Here is a 16836-nt window from a genome sequence, read left to right as displayed (position 1 = left end):
CAGAGCTCTGTAAAATCATGACAGGTATGGAGAAAGTGATTAAGGAAAAATGATTTACTTGTTCCCATAACATAAGGACTAGGGTTCACCAAATGAAATTAATAGGCAGCAGGTTTAAAACAAACATAAGGAAGTTTTTCTTCACACAGCACACAGTCAACCTGTGGAACTCTTTGCCAGATGATGTTATGAAGACCAACTCTATAACAGTGTTCAAAAAAGAACAAGTTAAATTCCTGGAGGGTAGGTCCATCAATTTTTATTAGCCAGGATGGGAGCAATGATGTTGCTAGCCTCTCTTTGTCAGAAGCTGGGAATGGGTGACAAGGCAGAGATCACTTAGAATCATACGACTGAAAGGGACCTCGAGAGGTCATCGAGTCCAGCCCCCCGCCCTCTAGGCAGGACCAAGCTCCGTCTACACCATCCCTGACAGATGTCTATCTAATCTGTTCTTAAATATCTCCAGAGAGGGAGATTCCACCACCTCCCTTGGCAATTTATTCCAATATTTGACCACCCTGACAGTTGGGAATTTTTTCCTAATGTCCAATCTAAAGCTCCCTTGCTGCACTTTAAGCCCATTACTCCTTGTCCTGTCCTCAGAAACCAAGAGGAACAAATTTTCTCCTTCCTCCTTGTGACACCATTTTAGATATTTGAAAACCGCTATCATGTCCCCCCTTAATCTTCTTTTTTCCAAACTAAACAAGCCCAGTTCATGAAGCCTGGCTTCATAGGTCATGTTCTCTAGACCTTTAATCATTTTTGTCGCTCTTCTCTGTACCCTTTCCAATTTCTCCACATCTTTCTTGAAATGTGGCGCCCAGGACTGGACACAGTACTCCAGCTGAGGCCTAACTAGTGCAGAATAGAGCGGCAGAATGACTTCATGAGTTTTGCTTACAACACACCTGTTGATACAACCTAGAATAATATTTGCTTTTTTTGCAACAGCATCACACTGTTGACTCATTCAACTTGTGGTCCACTATGACCCCTAGATCCCTTTCCGCCATGCTCCTTCCTAGACAGTCGCTTCCCATCTTGTATGTACGGAACTGATGATTACCTGTTCTGTTCACTTCCTCTGGGGCATTGGCCACTGTCAGAAAACAGGATACTGAGCTAGATGGACCCTGGGTCTGATCCAGTATGGCCATTCTTGTGTTCTTATTCAGTCGTTTATGCTTTCTCTTATATCCGAGGGCTGCGTCTACACTGACACAGTTTGTTCTCCATTGCCAAAGCGCTACTATTGGTATTATCAGTGGTGGTAGCTTTATGCAGACAGAATGTAGGCGATTTTAACGTGAACACAAGTGTTCAGATGCAGATTATTCCTGCGTATGAAAAGAAGCCTTAGCCAGCTATCACAAAGATCTCAGGGAGTTGGTAGCAATCCAAAGTCGTCTGACATCAGCAAACTCATTTCCATAAAGGCCAAGCAATTCAGTTCATAAACAAGGCGATAAAGCACAATGCTATGTGGCCAAATGCAAAGTTGCCAAAATGAGTCATGCACTGGAAATACTTCCCATGCCATTTAATTTTCATGGTACGATCCTGGCAGCCAAGGCTTTCAATGCTAACCTGCTGCTGCTCCACTCTGGCTCTCCTTTCCTTCACTCTATTATTTTTAGCATGCCACAGGCGTGCAAGTTGCTTTGTAGACAAAATAAGGCCCCTGCCTGGAAAATTTTACAGTCTATAATAGACTGATAACACAACAAAAAAAGACATCCAACCACATCAAAGGGAGTGAGGTGCAGTGACAGATGGGGAGAAGGGAATTTTAGCTTCTTATTTTATTGTACCTGGGTTTAAATTTTTGTTTGTTTGTTTGGAGGGGCAGGGGAAGTGACAAATTTCTGTCTCATCAACAGCATAACAATAAATGTCCTGCCAACAGAAAAATTCTTGAGGTCACATAGATTTCAAGTTTCAAAAATCTCCAGCACTGGTAGACATTAGGGTGTTACATCAGACATGGGGAAAGGGTGAAGGCAATTTACCAGTAGCATAGAAGAACTCAGTTGCATGGAGGAGCAAGAGAGAGAGAGAAAACTAGTCTTCTAGATGCTCAACTAGTGTATAAAGAATGTTTGGGGTTTTTTTTAAACAAAATGCACTTTCAATTTCAATACCTTAATATGTTCCTTGGCTTTGTGGAGCTCTTCATCCTCATCTGGAAGTGGATCTTTTATTTTTGCCTTAAGCTGTCGCAGCCTGTTTTCCAATTCCTTGATTCGTTTTTCACAGCTGTCCCATGTCTGTTTTTTACAGAAACAAGGAAGTTACAAATGGCAAATCTCTCACAATATGAACATTCTGTCTTGCATGGTTGACTTAAAGAACAGCAACTTCTAAATTAACTTACAAGGGTAAGTCAAAAAGTATCTGCAATGTATTTATTAAAATTAACACAACAGCAATACAGAATTCATAAGTGTATAATTTTTCAACATAGTTCCCCTGCTTTTCAACACACTTGGTCCAGCGTCGCACAAGCTTTTGTATGCCTTCAGAAAAAAATGTTTTCAACCGGGCGGCAAGCCATGTATTCACCACCTCCTTCAAATCATGGTGGCTAGCAAAACGATGGCCTCTTAAAGCATCTTTGAGGGGTCTCTCTGACGTTTGCTCTCTGGCTCATAGTGGTGGATCCACGTTTCATCACCAGTGACAATGCAACTCAAAAAAGTGTCACCTTCCTCATGATACTGGTTCAAAAGGCGATTACAGATGTCCAAACGGTTACATCTGTGCTGTTCCGTGAGTTGTTTGGGAACCCATCTCGCACAAACTTTATTGAAGGAAAGTTTGTGGTGAATGATTTCATAGGCAGAACCACGACTAATCTGCAGTAGGTTTGCCACTTCGACAGTCACCCTCCTGTTTTCAAGAATCAGCATGCGGACTTGTTCAATGTTCCGTTCAGTAGTCGATGTGGATGGGCGCCCTGATCATTTTTCGTCAGTGACACTTGTTCGGCCATTTTTGAACATGTCAATCCATTCGTACACGCTTCGCTGTGGCAAAACACTGTCACCATGCTGTGCTGATAGTCTTCGATGAATTTCCGCACCTCTTATACTTTCAGCCCACAAAAATTGAATCACCGCACGCTGATTTTCTTTGGTGCATGTGGTAAGCGGAGCGGCCATGTTGACCCCACTAGTGGTGAAAGATATCTGAACCGTCAAGGCCAAATATGTCACTATAAAAGAGGGAGGTTCCTTGCTTACGGTTGCGCGTGAATTCAGCAGTTGGGCAAATTGAAAAAAAAAATATGAACACTTTGCGGATACTTTTTGACTTACCCTTGTATTTTAGAGGACTGATCATTAGGACTTCCCTCCTAGTGCATGTTCACTGTCCCTAATAAGAATTTCATTCATGGATTAAGGAGAGAATTGAGCCCTCTCGTATTTAATGTTTGCCTTGAAGTGCATTTTAGCTCAAGAGGTTCACATCTCCTTTTATACAAACTAAGATTCGATGGAGAACAGTTTTAAATTATGCTGGGGATCAATTAAACTGATGGCATAGTTAGATATGAAGTTGTTATGCTTTGAAACAGAAATTCACTATGGGGAGGAAATATGCCCATGGATCGAACCCTGATTTTCCCAGGAGGTGGGTATGATGAGAGAATTATGGTCTCTGACGTAGTCTGCACCTACTCTAAGGGTGCATCTACACTGGACCTGTAGCTCAAAATAAGCTACGCAATTTGAGCTATACAAATAGCATAGCGTATTTTGAGTCAATTTTGAAATAGCTGATTTCGAAATTTGGTGTGATCTACGCAGCATTTATTTAGAAATAAGTCGCTATTCCGAAATGTCTCTTACTCCTCATGGAATAAGGTTAACAGGAATGTCAGAATAGCGAGCCCGTTATATAACAAAATAACGGGCGTGCTCAAAAGACACGGAATAGCTATTTTGGGATACCTCTGGTATCCCGAAATAGCGCTGCAGTGTAGACGTAGCCAAAGAGAGTAAAGAAGTGTGAGTATCATATTTGGCCGAAATTCTCACCCAGGTGCTTCAAGGCTGACAAGCATGAGAAGAGTTCCAGAACCTAGCCAGGCTCTCTGGCCACAGAGCACTACTGCAATCCAAAAGGGGAGGGAGGGAAAGACACTGCAACCCAACCCCTCTCTATGGAGATATAATAGCCCATAACTTTGGCCTTCCCAGATACGCAATGGTGGAGCGGGTGGGTGTGATCTCAAGTAGAGTCAGAATGCATCATCAGAGTCTCTTGGATTGAAAGAGTGATGCTTCATTGGCAAGGCACATGGGAGACTTCTGATAACTTCAGAATGGAGCTGTCCCTTGAGATTAGAGGCCACTGACTGAGATGGACAGGTGGGGAACAATAAAGCCACCATGATACCTCACCCTCCCAATCAAAGGCACTTGGTGGCAGGGGCTCTGTCCCTGAATGCTACTATCTCCAACCTGTAAGCTTATTTGTGAGTGTTACTACAATCCAGTTGCTTAATAGCCTGTTCAGGGGCTGCATACAGGACAAAGACAGGTTAGGATTCATAGAATGGCAATCAAAGAGCTGGGAAGCTGCTACTCTTTCTGGGGTTCCTTGGGCACTTGCTTCACAGCGTTTCTCTACTGCATTAGCCTGCTTGTCCTAAGGACTGATCAAGCTGCCATGGAGCTCCCCCTGCATGGGAACAGGCACATGCAAACTTCTCAGGGTGTTCTCCTCCTGAGAGAATACCTGTCAAGTACCTGCGCAGTGCCGAGGAGCTGCTTCGTGATCTTCTCCACTTGAAGCTGGGCATCGTTCCAATTCTCCTGTAACCGGCTGAGTTCATCTTGTATTACAGCGCTGGTCTCCTGGTCTGTGTTTTTAAGTAACTTTTCCCCACTATTGACAGCAAGCGAGTATGTGGTTTGCCACCTCTGAAGAAGTATTTCCTTGTTCTAAAAAAACCAACCACAACATTCTAAATCTCAGCTTTGGGATTAGGGACCAAACCTGCTCAGTATTTCACTTTTTAAAAGATGACCCACAAAAGGAGAAAAAAAATGGATTTTACTTTTTGTTATTCGTACCTCCCCCAAACTTGTATTTTTTTTCCTGTTTGCTTTGAGCCTACAAGATGCTATGATGACTTTATTATGAGTTAAAGGATTAGACCAAGAGAATAAAAATGGAACAATTGAAAGAAGAGGGGATTCTTATTCATACAGGTAAAAAGTGAAAGGTTTAATAAAATATTTGGTTTCATAACAACTCTTTAACTTCAATGACTAAGAAGCATACTGGAGAAAGAATGTCTTTGTTAGAGACTGAACACCACCTTTCAGTAAAGTAAGCTAACAAGATACCTCCTCTGTGAACCCTAACAAGATCTCCATCCAAAATAGGGAAAATGAGAGTTAACATTCCTATTATTTCTAAGCTAAAGAACAAGCATAAAAATACCCATAAAAGCCAGAATTTCTGGTCTTTTTACACCATAAAGGAGTAAAAACAGGCACTATAATAGTCTCTGACAGTCACCTTAAACAGCAGGAGAAAATAAACATGAAAAAAATTGAGGCTAGCTACACAGGAGTGACATACTGAAAGTCTTAACATTGATAATAGTCTTTGATCCTAACGTTAATGGATTGTGTCTGCAGAAAGAGTAATCTGATAATGAATCAATTTTCTGATTGCTTTATACAGAGGCCAGTTTGGTACGCCTGTTAACCTTCATTATTATACAAGAGAATATTCAATTCAACTGAAAGGCAACACATTTAAAAACCAATAAAAAATAGTTTTTACTTAGTACATAATCTGTGGACCTCATTGGCTGAAAGTATCATTGAGGCAAAGAGTTCAGTGCAACTTAGACATCTATATAGATAATAAAAAGATCCACAGTTGGACTATATCAGATATATTTTTAGTAAGGAATATGAGCTCTCATGCTTCTAGTCATAAACAAGACACTAAATGACAGAAATTATGTGGTGGTTATTCCATAACTACGATTGTGGCCATGTCTACGTTAAAAGTTTTCCTACTATCGAGAGGGCCAGCCCGAGCCATTTGTGTGCCCCAGGCCTCAGGAGCGTGGCGCTCCCCCCGGGAGTGAGACGCATGTGCGGCCCCACCCCCGGGCGCCCGGCACATGCGTGGCACCGCCCCAGGTGCGCAGAGCATGCACGGTGCCGCCCCCACCCAGCCCAGCAACCCCGTGTGGCACCCCCTACAATGGGGTGCCCTGGGCGGTAGCCCGGTTGGCCCATACCTTGGGCCGGCTCTATCGACAGGGACAAGTGAAAACCACAGTAGTATGCAACATAGCGAACAATGCCATGTCTACACGAGCAAGACCCCTTACTATTATGGGGTTTACTCCCATAGTGAGATACTACAGGACGTGAGAAAGGTTGGCAGAATCAGGTCTTACTCTCTGTAATGGAATATTTCTCCTCAAAGCAAAAAATTATTCAGTATTACCAAATCTAATGCCGGCTTCAAATCATACAATGTTCAACTTTAAACTCAGATTCCAATTAAACTTTAAACTATTAAACTTTAAGAGCATCTCTACCCAGAAATCCTGGACAGTGCTGCTCTATTAACCAAGCAAGAGATTCTGGTTTTGGTTCATAATTCAACTTAAAGTTATTTTTTTGCTACAAAACAAATTGTAATAATACCCTAATCAATTTATTAGTTTTTAAAGTGCCACTGTACTCCTTGTTGCTTCTGGTAACTTAAGCTATTAATGTTCAGTTGACAATGTTCCCATTAACATAAAACATCCCATTTACAGTAAATCCTCATGAATTACTGGCATTTTGAAAATTTACTCAGAGAGGTCATTCAGATGAAGACAAGCAAAAGGAAACAGGACTGTCTTTCTGCAATATTATGGGCAGGCATAATCTATGTGCTTTAGTGAAAACTTGCTGAGAACCTTTGAAACTTTTCATCAGGTCAGAGTCACTTATAACAGTATCTAGCTTCCATATCATAAACTTTTTTTTAGGAGTTTATTGTGGATTTCCACACCTACATCAAAGCAAGTTGTAATGAAACTGTCCCATTAAAATAAAGAAATCAGCAATTTGTTGTGTGCGAAAAGTGACTGAAATATATATTCAGAATAATGGAAGGATCTTAAAAGCAATCTGAAAAATCACTGATAATCTATTTTTTTCTAAGAAATAAAAATATGACCTTGAGATTGTGAATTAGGTTCCTAAGATGATAGAGGCTGTAGCTGTCCTGGCTCTTCACAGCAGCTATGAAATTACTTGTACAAGTAAGAACATTTGTGAGATTCTGCTGAGAAACCCTGAAGTGCTGCCATTGCTTCACAAGTCCATCAATATCTTTCTTCCTCTCCTGAACCCTGCGGATAACACCCTGCCACTCCTCCTTTAGTTGCGTGATTGTGGAAATAAACTCCGTTCTGAAGAGGACAGATATTGGAGTGTTAATACAGAATGTCATTGTCACCTTGAAACCATATCAACAACCAAAATGGAGCACCATAAACTCAAGCCTTCTCTGTGTGTCAGAACTTGTGTGTGACAGAAAACTATAAAATGATACAAGAACACGAGAGTTTTTCTGTTATGGCATAACAGTGCGTGGTACGGCTAGACCCAGAATTAAGTTGTTCCAAATGCATTCTTGAAGTGGATGGAAGTCATTACTGGCAGCAACTACACTGCAAAATGGAGCTCCCCTTTAGCAATGCTCTAACAGCCTCCTGTCACCACTGTCCTGTAGCGCACGTGGAACCTTAGTGCCCATCTATATTACAAAAAAACCTGTAGTGCTGCACCCATTCAAACCAGTTTTGGTTTGTACCATGAGATGCTTTTGCCTGTTCTACATCAACAAGCTGTAGAATTTTCAACCCATCCTCATAAAATGGGTTCAAACCAGTGTTCCTTCTAAGCAGTGAAGCATCACAGCTTCACGGGTGATTTTATCAGCCACACCCAGTCAGTCGGCTCCCTGCAGGGATCCCTGAGCCTCTGACTGGGTGGGGCTGATTAAACTGCGCAGCAGCACAACATCACTGGTGATTAGAGGAAACATTGGTCCAAACACTTCATTTTTGGATAGTCCAATGATGCCTCAGAGCAGAGGTGGAAAAATGGCCTCCCTGAGCTGGATCTGGCCCATCAAACAGTTTGATCCTACCCACAGAGGTCCTTCCACTGCCCCCAAGCCCATCAGGGCCTACAGATTAAGCCTGGAGATTGACTCTAAGCACCATGCACCAGAGGCAAGGGAGCAAGAGACTTCATATGGTCCCCCCTCCTCCAGGCCAATCAGGGCTTGGGGTGGGGTGAGTGCACAAAGTCTTCTCCCACCCTGCCAGTAATGCACCATGCTAAGAAGCGCCACGTGCTCCTGGCAGGGCAGGAGGAGACTTCGTGTGTTCCCTACAGCCCCAGTCCTGATTGTCCTGGGGGGCAGGGCAGTGTGCGCAAATTCTCCTCCCACCCTGCAAGGGGCTTGGCACTTAAAAGTCAACGGCCCGCTGCTGCTCAGCAGGCGGTTGACTCTAAGCATGGTGCTCCCTTGCAGGGCGGGAGGAGAATTTGCACACAAAATATAGCCACCTCAGATGTAAACACAACACCTCTAACAGTGCCTAACAGATAGGGTAGGAAGTGAAGAATATCTTATCCCAAAATACACTACACGTGGATTTTTGGTTTTTCTGCTAGGCAGAATGTAGTTATTACCCAAAAGAAAATTTGGCCAGGACACCGGTGCCCACATCTCCACTTCTGCAAGATGTACCACAGGCTCTAATGAATACTCATGGTTTGGTCTTGGGTTTAAAAGTCTCTTTTACATGATAGTTAAGGGTGGTCCAGTATTGACTGGGAGGGAAGCATGTATCCTACTGAATCACTAACATTACCTTTTTCTAAGACCCAGCAGTACATGCAGGAATTTAAATTTGACTCCTTTTGGAGGGGCACATTAGACAAACATAAATTTTACACATTGAACTATATGAACACACACAGATACATCATACGCATAGAAATACAAGCGACCCCCGACTTGCAACGTGATTGGTTCCCGGGGAAGTGTTGCACATCGGGGGCATCGTAACTCAAACCCTCATTGATGACAGTTGCTGTGCACCTTTGTCAATGTGGGCTGAGGACATAAGTCGGGGGTTTTTAGCCCCTTCTGCACTTTAAAAACTAGTTGTAAGTGCAGGGGGGTCACAAGTTGGGCGGTCACAACTTGGGGGTTTCCTGTAAACAGTAGCACACACACCATTTCACTGAAAATCCATGAGCCATCTGAATAAATATATTTACAAGCACTTGGCTGTAGTGGGGGTCACAGAGCTCTTCCAGCCTCGCCACAGCCTTGGGGCCAAAGGAGTTCTGTTTCCCTGCCAATGATTGGGAAGGGCATGGGGGCTTCACTCCTGCTTGGCCTTTTCTGTACATGACCCTGGTGAAAACTAGGAAAAAAATTGTTTTTACCTTTTTTCTGCTTCTCCTGTTCCCAGTGAATAGAACCCTTTTGATATGACAGAATTAAAAATCTGATCATTTACAGAAATCTCCATTTGCAGCTTCTGCAAACATTGCAAAAAACAACAATATTAGTTCACTAACTGATGGGCATTTAAAAAACAAACTTTATGAAGGGCTTGACTACACACTAAATTATTCTGGAATAGCCATTCTTGAATGGCTTCATATGTGAATATGGAGCAGAATCTGGCTCATATGGCCTATAGAGTACAAATTTAACATAAAGTAGTAAATGTTTAGCATAATGTTTGTGGAATTAGATGCACAACTACTAATTAGAAAAAATTCCAGGTGACACCCTGTCTCTGTGTGCTAAACTTGCAATGCATGGTATTTAGTATTTACAGACAAATTCTTGTGGAGACAAGTATCCACTCAGCCTTGCCCCAATTAAATGTTCCCAAGGTATAATCTGCATTATGCACACTTTGAGTGGAATCCATATATATACTGCACAGACTGCTGCTGTTTATATTACCACCCATAGTAACTCTTTGCAAATATATATTTTAAAGATTTTTTTAAAAGGTCCAGTTTAAATCTTCAGTACCTCATATATTCTCTGTTGTTCCTGAAGCTTTTCAAATCTGCCAGAAATATTCACTTTTAAAGCCTCTTTCATCTTTTCTAGAGATTGTAACCAGTTTTTACATTTCTGAAGAAGCTTCTTTTCGTCTGATTCAATTCCTTCAAATGTTCTGTTAAAAGAAAAAATATGGGAACTATTCTATTATTGTATATTTTCCAGTCTTTGCCCAAGCACATCCTAAAACATGGTCCTTGAGCTCCAAACAACTTAAACTATTTTTACAAAATGATATATTTTAATTTACTTTAAAATGGAGGAATTATTTTTTAAAAGCCTCTTGGAAAGCTGGAAACCAGCCAGTGAAAAATATTTTAATTTGCTTTTAATTTGCTTCATGGACACTAAAACAGTTGGGGAGAAGTATTGTGATTATTTTTTTGACCTGAAATGCTCCAGGGCTGCTGTTGTTTTCTGAATCCACTGTCGTTTCAGGCTCTGTAGTTGCTTCACGGTGAAGTCACTGAGTGGTAGCTTAACGCTCACTTCATTCAGATTCTCGATGTCAGGAGACATTGCTGCCAGCTCTAACATGTGGCTCTGCAAATAATGGAACAGAACAACTGACAGAAACATCAACTTTCTTCCAGAAAATGTCTTTTCTGTAATGTTTTACAATACAATGTAACCAATGCCTTATGCTCAGGTTCAAAGGGTCATGACGAAGGTGGTGAATTTCAAAAAGCATAGTTAGGTATTCAAAAGCTAGTTCATACTGGGCTGTGTCATCTTTCCATGTGCTATTCCAGGAGTGAGGATAGGAAACAAAAGAGTTTTCAATTTTCAAGCTTCCTTTGCACAATTCTTTGGAAGAAAAGGCAGAAACATCTTCCAAATCCTCATTCATGGAAGTAGTAAAGGGGTAGGCAAAGCACATTTTATAGGATCCATAAATATCAGGGCTTAAACTTCATAGAGAGCTTTGAGGAGGGGGAATTACACCATCCCCAGATCCAGCAGGTTTCCCGCATCTTTTAAAATTCGGCCTCCAGTCCATCGTTTCGATTCCTTTTTAAAAGTAACTCATGTTTATATTGCTCTGGGGATTCAGTTATTCTGATATACAGCTCTTCAAATAAAATAGTCCACTGCATTTCTGATTTCCTTAGAAATATTTCAGTGACAAAGAACCATCTTCTGCTTAGCAATTAAAATTAACAAGCCTGCTCCTTTCCAATGCTTGTGAAGAGAGAAAGCCTGCATTTTACATCATGACACTGGACATAGATAATTTGCTACGCTTAAGTTTAAATCATTTTACATAATACAGAAATTTAGGTTTATAGATAGTTTATTTGGAATAGTTTTATGTATATTTGTCAAGATTCTTTTCGAAATTATGTATTTATTGTCAAAAGTAGCATAAACCCCACAATGAAGTCACTAAAATTTAAATGCTTAGTTTCTCAATACCCTTAAAGTTAGTTTAATGACCAATTTCTCTACTGGAACACTGATTGTACATTTATTCAGACTTCATGGAAGCATTAAGCCCTTGGCCTCATTATAGGTAGGGATATTGGCACTGCATATTACTAAAATTACCAGATGCTTCCCATTCTATAACTGTCTACATTATCAGCCTTTCAAACTGGAATTCTCCATATGGGTTGTCTGCCTCATGCTGATTTTTTGAGGGGGGGGGGGGGGGAGGCAGCAACTTTCAGCCAAAATGATTTAGCCATTTCAAAGAATGAGGCTGGGAAAAATATGTTTTGCCCATGTTAAGAATTTGATGGCCTTTTCTTTGAAAAGCTCTAGTAACCCTATGCCTTGGAGAAAGGACGAGCAATTTGGCAGAGGGGTACCTTTTGCCACCCCCCATGAAAATATGGGCCAAATAAAAAGTTATTGGAAAATAAAATCAGTACGTGTGCTCATTGACTTCTTCAAGTCAAACTTCCTAATTGTCAGGGTGGTTAAACACTGGAATAAATTGCCTAGGGAGGTTGTGGAATCCCCATCTCTGGAGATATTTAAGAGCAGGTTAGATAAACAACTGTCAGGGATGATCTAGACAGTACTGGGTCCTGCCATGAGACCAGGGGAGTGGACTCGATGACCTCTCGCGGTCCCTTCCAGTTCTAGTATTCTATGATTCTATGTTAATAATATTAAGAAGGCAAAGTCAAACACTCAAAAGTTAGGAAATCCCTCAGCATTGAGGTTGCCTGTGTAACCTTAATTTGACTCCCTTTTCCATATGCACTGCAATAGAATCTTCAATTACACGGATACATACTATTTTTTCCAAGATGACCCCTATCTCATTCTTTGCACAGGATCCATCAGGGTAATTTACTGAAGGAAACTTGTCTGTAGGACCTCTGATTTTTTTGTTGCACAAGTTGGAAATATGTAGTGAATGAACCAGGGGACTACAGGAAGAGGAAGGAGTGTCTCTTTGTTAAGGCAGCTGAATGGACAACTGTATTCTATCCCTGATTCTGCAGTAGAGTTCTGTACTAAATAAGTTGGGGCTTTTGGGGAAAAAAAATGCATGTGAGTAGGAAATTGAAGACTGTAACATAATGGATATGGACGTAGGGGCAAATTAAAGTTGCATAGGCAACTTCAATTTTGGCATTTCCTAACTTTTGAGTGCTTGACTTTGCCATATTAATGTTTTTAATGTGGTTTTTGTGCATGTAACAGTTACAATGATTAAACTACAGTATGTACCTTTAATACTACATGAATAAGTATCCAACAGACACTCTTCCATATGCATAATTTACATCGGGGTGGGCAATACGTTTTGCAGGAGGGCCACTCCAAGAATTTTGGTAAATGGTCACGGGCCGCACTTTTCTATTATATTAATGGGGTCTAGGATGGAGTTTGGGTGTAGGATTGGGTTCTGACAAGGGGCAAAGGTGTAGGAGGTGCAGAGGCTGGGAGGGAGCTTGGGTGCGTGCAGAATGGGTCTTTTGGTGCAGGGGGGTTTCAAGGTGCAGGCTCTGGCTCTCGCTGGGCAGTGCTTAGCGTAGGCAGATCTCGGCCAGTGGCGCATTCATGCCACGGTGGACCCATGCTGCTCAAAGCTGCTAGCAGCTTGTTGGCAAACAAATGTGTGTCTGTGTGCCTCTTCGGGGGGAGGAGGGGAAGTGAGCCTTGGAGTGCTGCGTGCGCATGCAAGCACCACCCAGTTGCCACCCTCCCCGCAAGGGGTGCGCAGAGACAGGCTTGCCAGCAGCCTTTGGCCGTGGTGCTTCCAGGATCAGCATGGCTCAGGCTATAGTAGGAAGGCAGGCTACTCGGTGCCCCACTAGGCCTCTGGTCCCGAATGGGAGGGTCATGGCAGGTCAGAGGAAAACGTTTAGCTGGTCACATCCAGCCCATGGACGTTATTTTGCCCACCCCTGATTTAGTCATAGGACCAGCACATACCATGAGCAATTCTGAGTCGTCTTCTTTTCCTTGTGCATGCAGCTGATCCAAAGCTTCTACAGGTGACTTAATTTGAGCTTCCACTGTGTCCAGACAATTCTTGAAATCCTCCAATTGTAAAAGGTTGAACTAAGATGAGAAATTATTTTTATTATAATCAGTTTTAATTCATCTATTATGATTCTATATATATTAAATAAGAGCAAAAGAGTAATACACAGTAAACAGTATTTTTATGTAAAGAGCTGCTAGATTAGAGTAACTGGTGTATTTGTAGTTAATATTTATATCTGTTGCTAAACCTTGCTTATTTATATTCTTTTTCTAGATTTTGTCTTTGGAATATGTCCTTGCATTTTAGAGTAAATATTTTGCCTTGATCTCCTGTTATTGGTTTTATAGTTCTAGAAATTAATGGCTGTTTTCCCACAGCATAAGAATTTTCTTTGATAATGAAAAAACAAGGATAATAAAGTGAAAATGAAAAAAAAACCACTTCATTGCGTACAGTGACACGATTGTTCCCCATCAAAGTGAGAAATAACTCGCTAGAGATGGAGAGATGGTTTTGTGGTTAAAACCCTGGTGTGGAACTTGAGAAATTTGGGCTTGTTTATCAGCTCTGCCTCAGACTTAACAAAAGGTGGTAAATGCTGCAAGGTTTGACTTATGGAGTTTCCTCCCAATTTTTCCAGTGAGGAGGAAGAGGAGGAGGATTTAATCCAACATACACACATGTCAGGAGTAGAACCTCCAACCCTGTGAATCCTGAGAGCGCCACATGCATCTCAGAGTAACAGGGCAGACATGCTGTGCAGAGATTTACTACCAGGAATGTTATGATTTAGAGTGAAATTACGAAGCCAAGGCACAGCTACTCAGACAGCCGGAAGTTCATGAAAATGGTGCTGCTCCATTATCAGCTATATGGAGAGTTTGATCCCATTTGCTCCTGTAGACAGATTTGTGGGCATTATCTGGATTCTAGTAACTCCCATCTGGCGCCGTCAGAGCATAAGAAATACAGACAGGGTTTTTTGAGGCAGGAGTTTAGACACTGATTTTTGAGGGAGGAGTTTAGAGTCACTGGGGGAGTCTCCTTTTCCCTCCCCAAATTCTGGGTTGAGTGAACTGTGCCAAGGAGGAGTCTCTGAGAGCTCTGAAATTACTGTTGTGTAAGGAATGAATGACAATGACAAAAAAAAAAAAAAAAAAAAAAAAAATCTGTGATAAGACCAGAAAATTACATAAGAGAAAATGACTACACAAATAGAAATTAAATAAAACTACATTACACGACAAGCAAAGCTTATACAACCGGTCCCCGAGTTGCGAACGGTCGACTTACGACCGCTCACAGTTACGACCAAAGCTGTCGTAAATGGCGGACCCCGAGTTACAAATGTGATCCGTGCTCATGAACAACGTGGTCGTGTGTAACTATGGGGTCCGACTTACGAACGAACTGAATTACAACCAATTGCTTGGTCTGTAACCAGTTTGTAAGTTGGGAAGAGGCTGTATGTGGTATCGAGAATCAGAGACATCACCCTCAGGAAACAATGTGAGTTTCAAAACACTGGACTGGGATGATGCACCAAGACATTAAGATCCATCCATTCTCCAAATTAGCAGCCTAGCTTACAAGTGTGTGACAAAGCAGGGCATGTGTGGAAGGGGAAAACAATTGAAACGGAGGGAACACATCATAACAGGCACAATGATGATAGTATAACCAACCTGTTTCCCCAGGACTTTATTTCTCTTTTATAACTCAGCTGATGCTATCATTCAGATTTCACTGAGTACTAATTCAAACTGAATTTCAGTCCAGGAACCACACGGTTTTGTTGAAGAATAAAACTGTATTGTGAGAAAATGTATTATCCAGAGTACTACCTTGAATTCATCGGATTTCATCTGCAACATCTTTTCCAAATAAGATATCCTCTGGAGAGGATGCGCCTTGTCGGAGAGAACTGCTTGTGTGGCTGCTTTGGCATGTTGTGCTATCTGGTCTGTTAACTCAGAAACCTGGAGAAAGCTTCCCTTTATGGGCTGAAGGCCTTGTTGCAGTATCTAAAATGGAAGGGGGGAGGGGGAGGGGGAGAAACCAAAACCAGAAATCACATCTGAGTCCTGTGTCTTTTATTCCTATAACTAAACTCCTTGGCTATGTCTAGATTGGCATGCTTTTCCGCAAATGCTTTTAACGGAAAAGTTTTCCATTAAAAGCATTTGCGGAAAAGAGCATCTAGATTGGCACAGATGCTTTTCCGCAAAAGCACTTTTGGCGGAAAAGTGTCCGTGCCAATCTAGACACGCTTTTGCGCAAAAAAGCCCCGATTGCCATTTTTGCGATCGGGGCTTTTTTGTGCAAAACAAATCTGAGCTGTCTACACTGGCCCTTTTGTGCAAAAGCTTTTGCGCAAAAGGACTTTTGCCTGAACAGGAGCAGCATAGTATTTCCGCAAGAAGCACTGATTTCTTATATGAGATCGTCAGTGTTCTTGCGGAAATTCAAGTGGCCAGTGTAGACAGCTGGCAAGTTTTTCCACAAAAGCAGCTGCTTTTGCAGAAAAACTTGCCAGTCTAGACACAGCCCTTCTGTTGTTTTGCACTGGAAGCCAAGTTCAGTCATAGACTATGAGAGTGGCTTTCATCGAGTTTACTGGAGCAAGCACTCCAGAACTTGATCTGGTGATAAAAAGTCTATGAACAGAACCGTGTAAGCTGAAACCATACATGTTACTGAAGGATGGCCCTCCGGTTACCCAAGATACGTCTACACAGCAGGGGTAAAGTTAAATTAAACTACACAACTTCAGCTAGTCAGTTGTGTGGCTGAAGTTGAAATAGCTTCACTTGGCTTTAGGTGTTGTCTACACAGCAGGAAGTAGAAGGAAAGAACACTCTTCCTTCGACTTCCCTTGCTCCTCATGAAATAAGCGTTACCAGGAGTCAGAGTAAGAAGTCCTCCAGCTCGACATTATTTCTAAATAAAGGCTTGTATGTAGACATGCTCTCTCTTATTTCGGAATAACATTAGTTATTAGTTATTCCGAAATAATGCTGCTGCGTAGACATATCCCCAGAGATTTATGCTGATATTTTTAAATATGCCGAATGGAGTTAAAGACATCCAGCTCCCAATGATCTCTCTCTTCAGCTCCTTTTCAAATTCTCAGCCTTAGTATCTAGAATCAAAGTTCAGTGGGACAACGTGGCCCGGTAACAATTTCAGGCACTCAGATACTAACATTATGAGGCAGATTAGAAAGAAAATGGAGAGGAATA

At 41.7% G+C, this 16836-nt stretch overlaps 1 protein-coding gene across 7 annotated transcripts in view; it reads right to left on the bottom strand.

Moving 5' to 3' along the window:
* The window catches only part of SYNE2 (spectrin repeat containing nuclear envelope protein 2), a 304665-nt gene that overhangs the window by 63365 nt on the left and 224464 nt on the right, over positions 1 to 16836 (bottom strand). For all 7 annotated transcript variants that reach the window (XM_075926397.2, XM_075926393.2, XM_075926394.2 and 4 more), the window contains 8 exons: positions 15439 to 15618; positions 13540 to 13668; positions 10535 to 10689; positions 10114 to 10261; positions 9510 to 9604; positions 7216 to 7450; positions 4761 to 4955; positions 2148 to 2273 (listed from right to left, as the gene is read on the bottom strand). In XM_075926397.2, the coding sequence (XP_075782512.2) occupies positions 2148 to 2273; positions 4761 to 4955; positions 7216 to 7450; positions 9510 to 9604; positions 10114 to 10261; positions 10535 to 10689; positions 13540 to 13668; positions 15439 to 15618 (1263 nt within the window). The remainder of the gene's footprint in view (positions 1 to 2147; positions 2274 to 4760; positions 4956 to 7215; positions 7451 to 9509; positions 9605 to 10113; positions 10262 to 10534; positions 10690 to 13539; positions 13669 to 15438; positions 15619 to 16836) is intronic.

This window comes from Pelodiscus sinensis, chromosome 5 (assembly GCF_052426305.1).
Source record: "Pelodiscus sinensis isolate ZL-2025 chromosome 5, ASM5242630v1, whole genome shotgun sequence".
NCBI classification, from domain to species: Eukaryota; Metazoa; Chordata; order Testudines; family Trionychidae; genus Pelodiscus; species Pelodiscus sinensis.
This window is presented reverse-complemented; position numbering and strand designations above follow the sequence as displayed.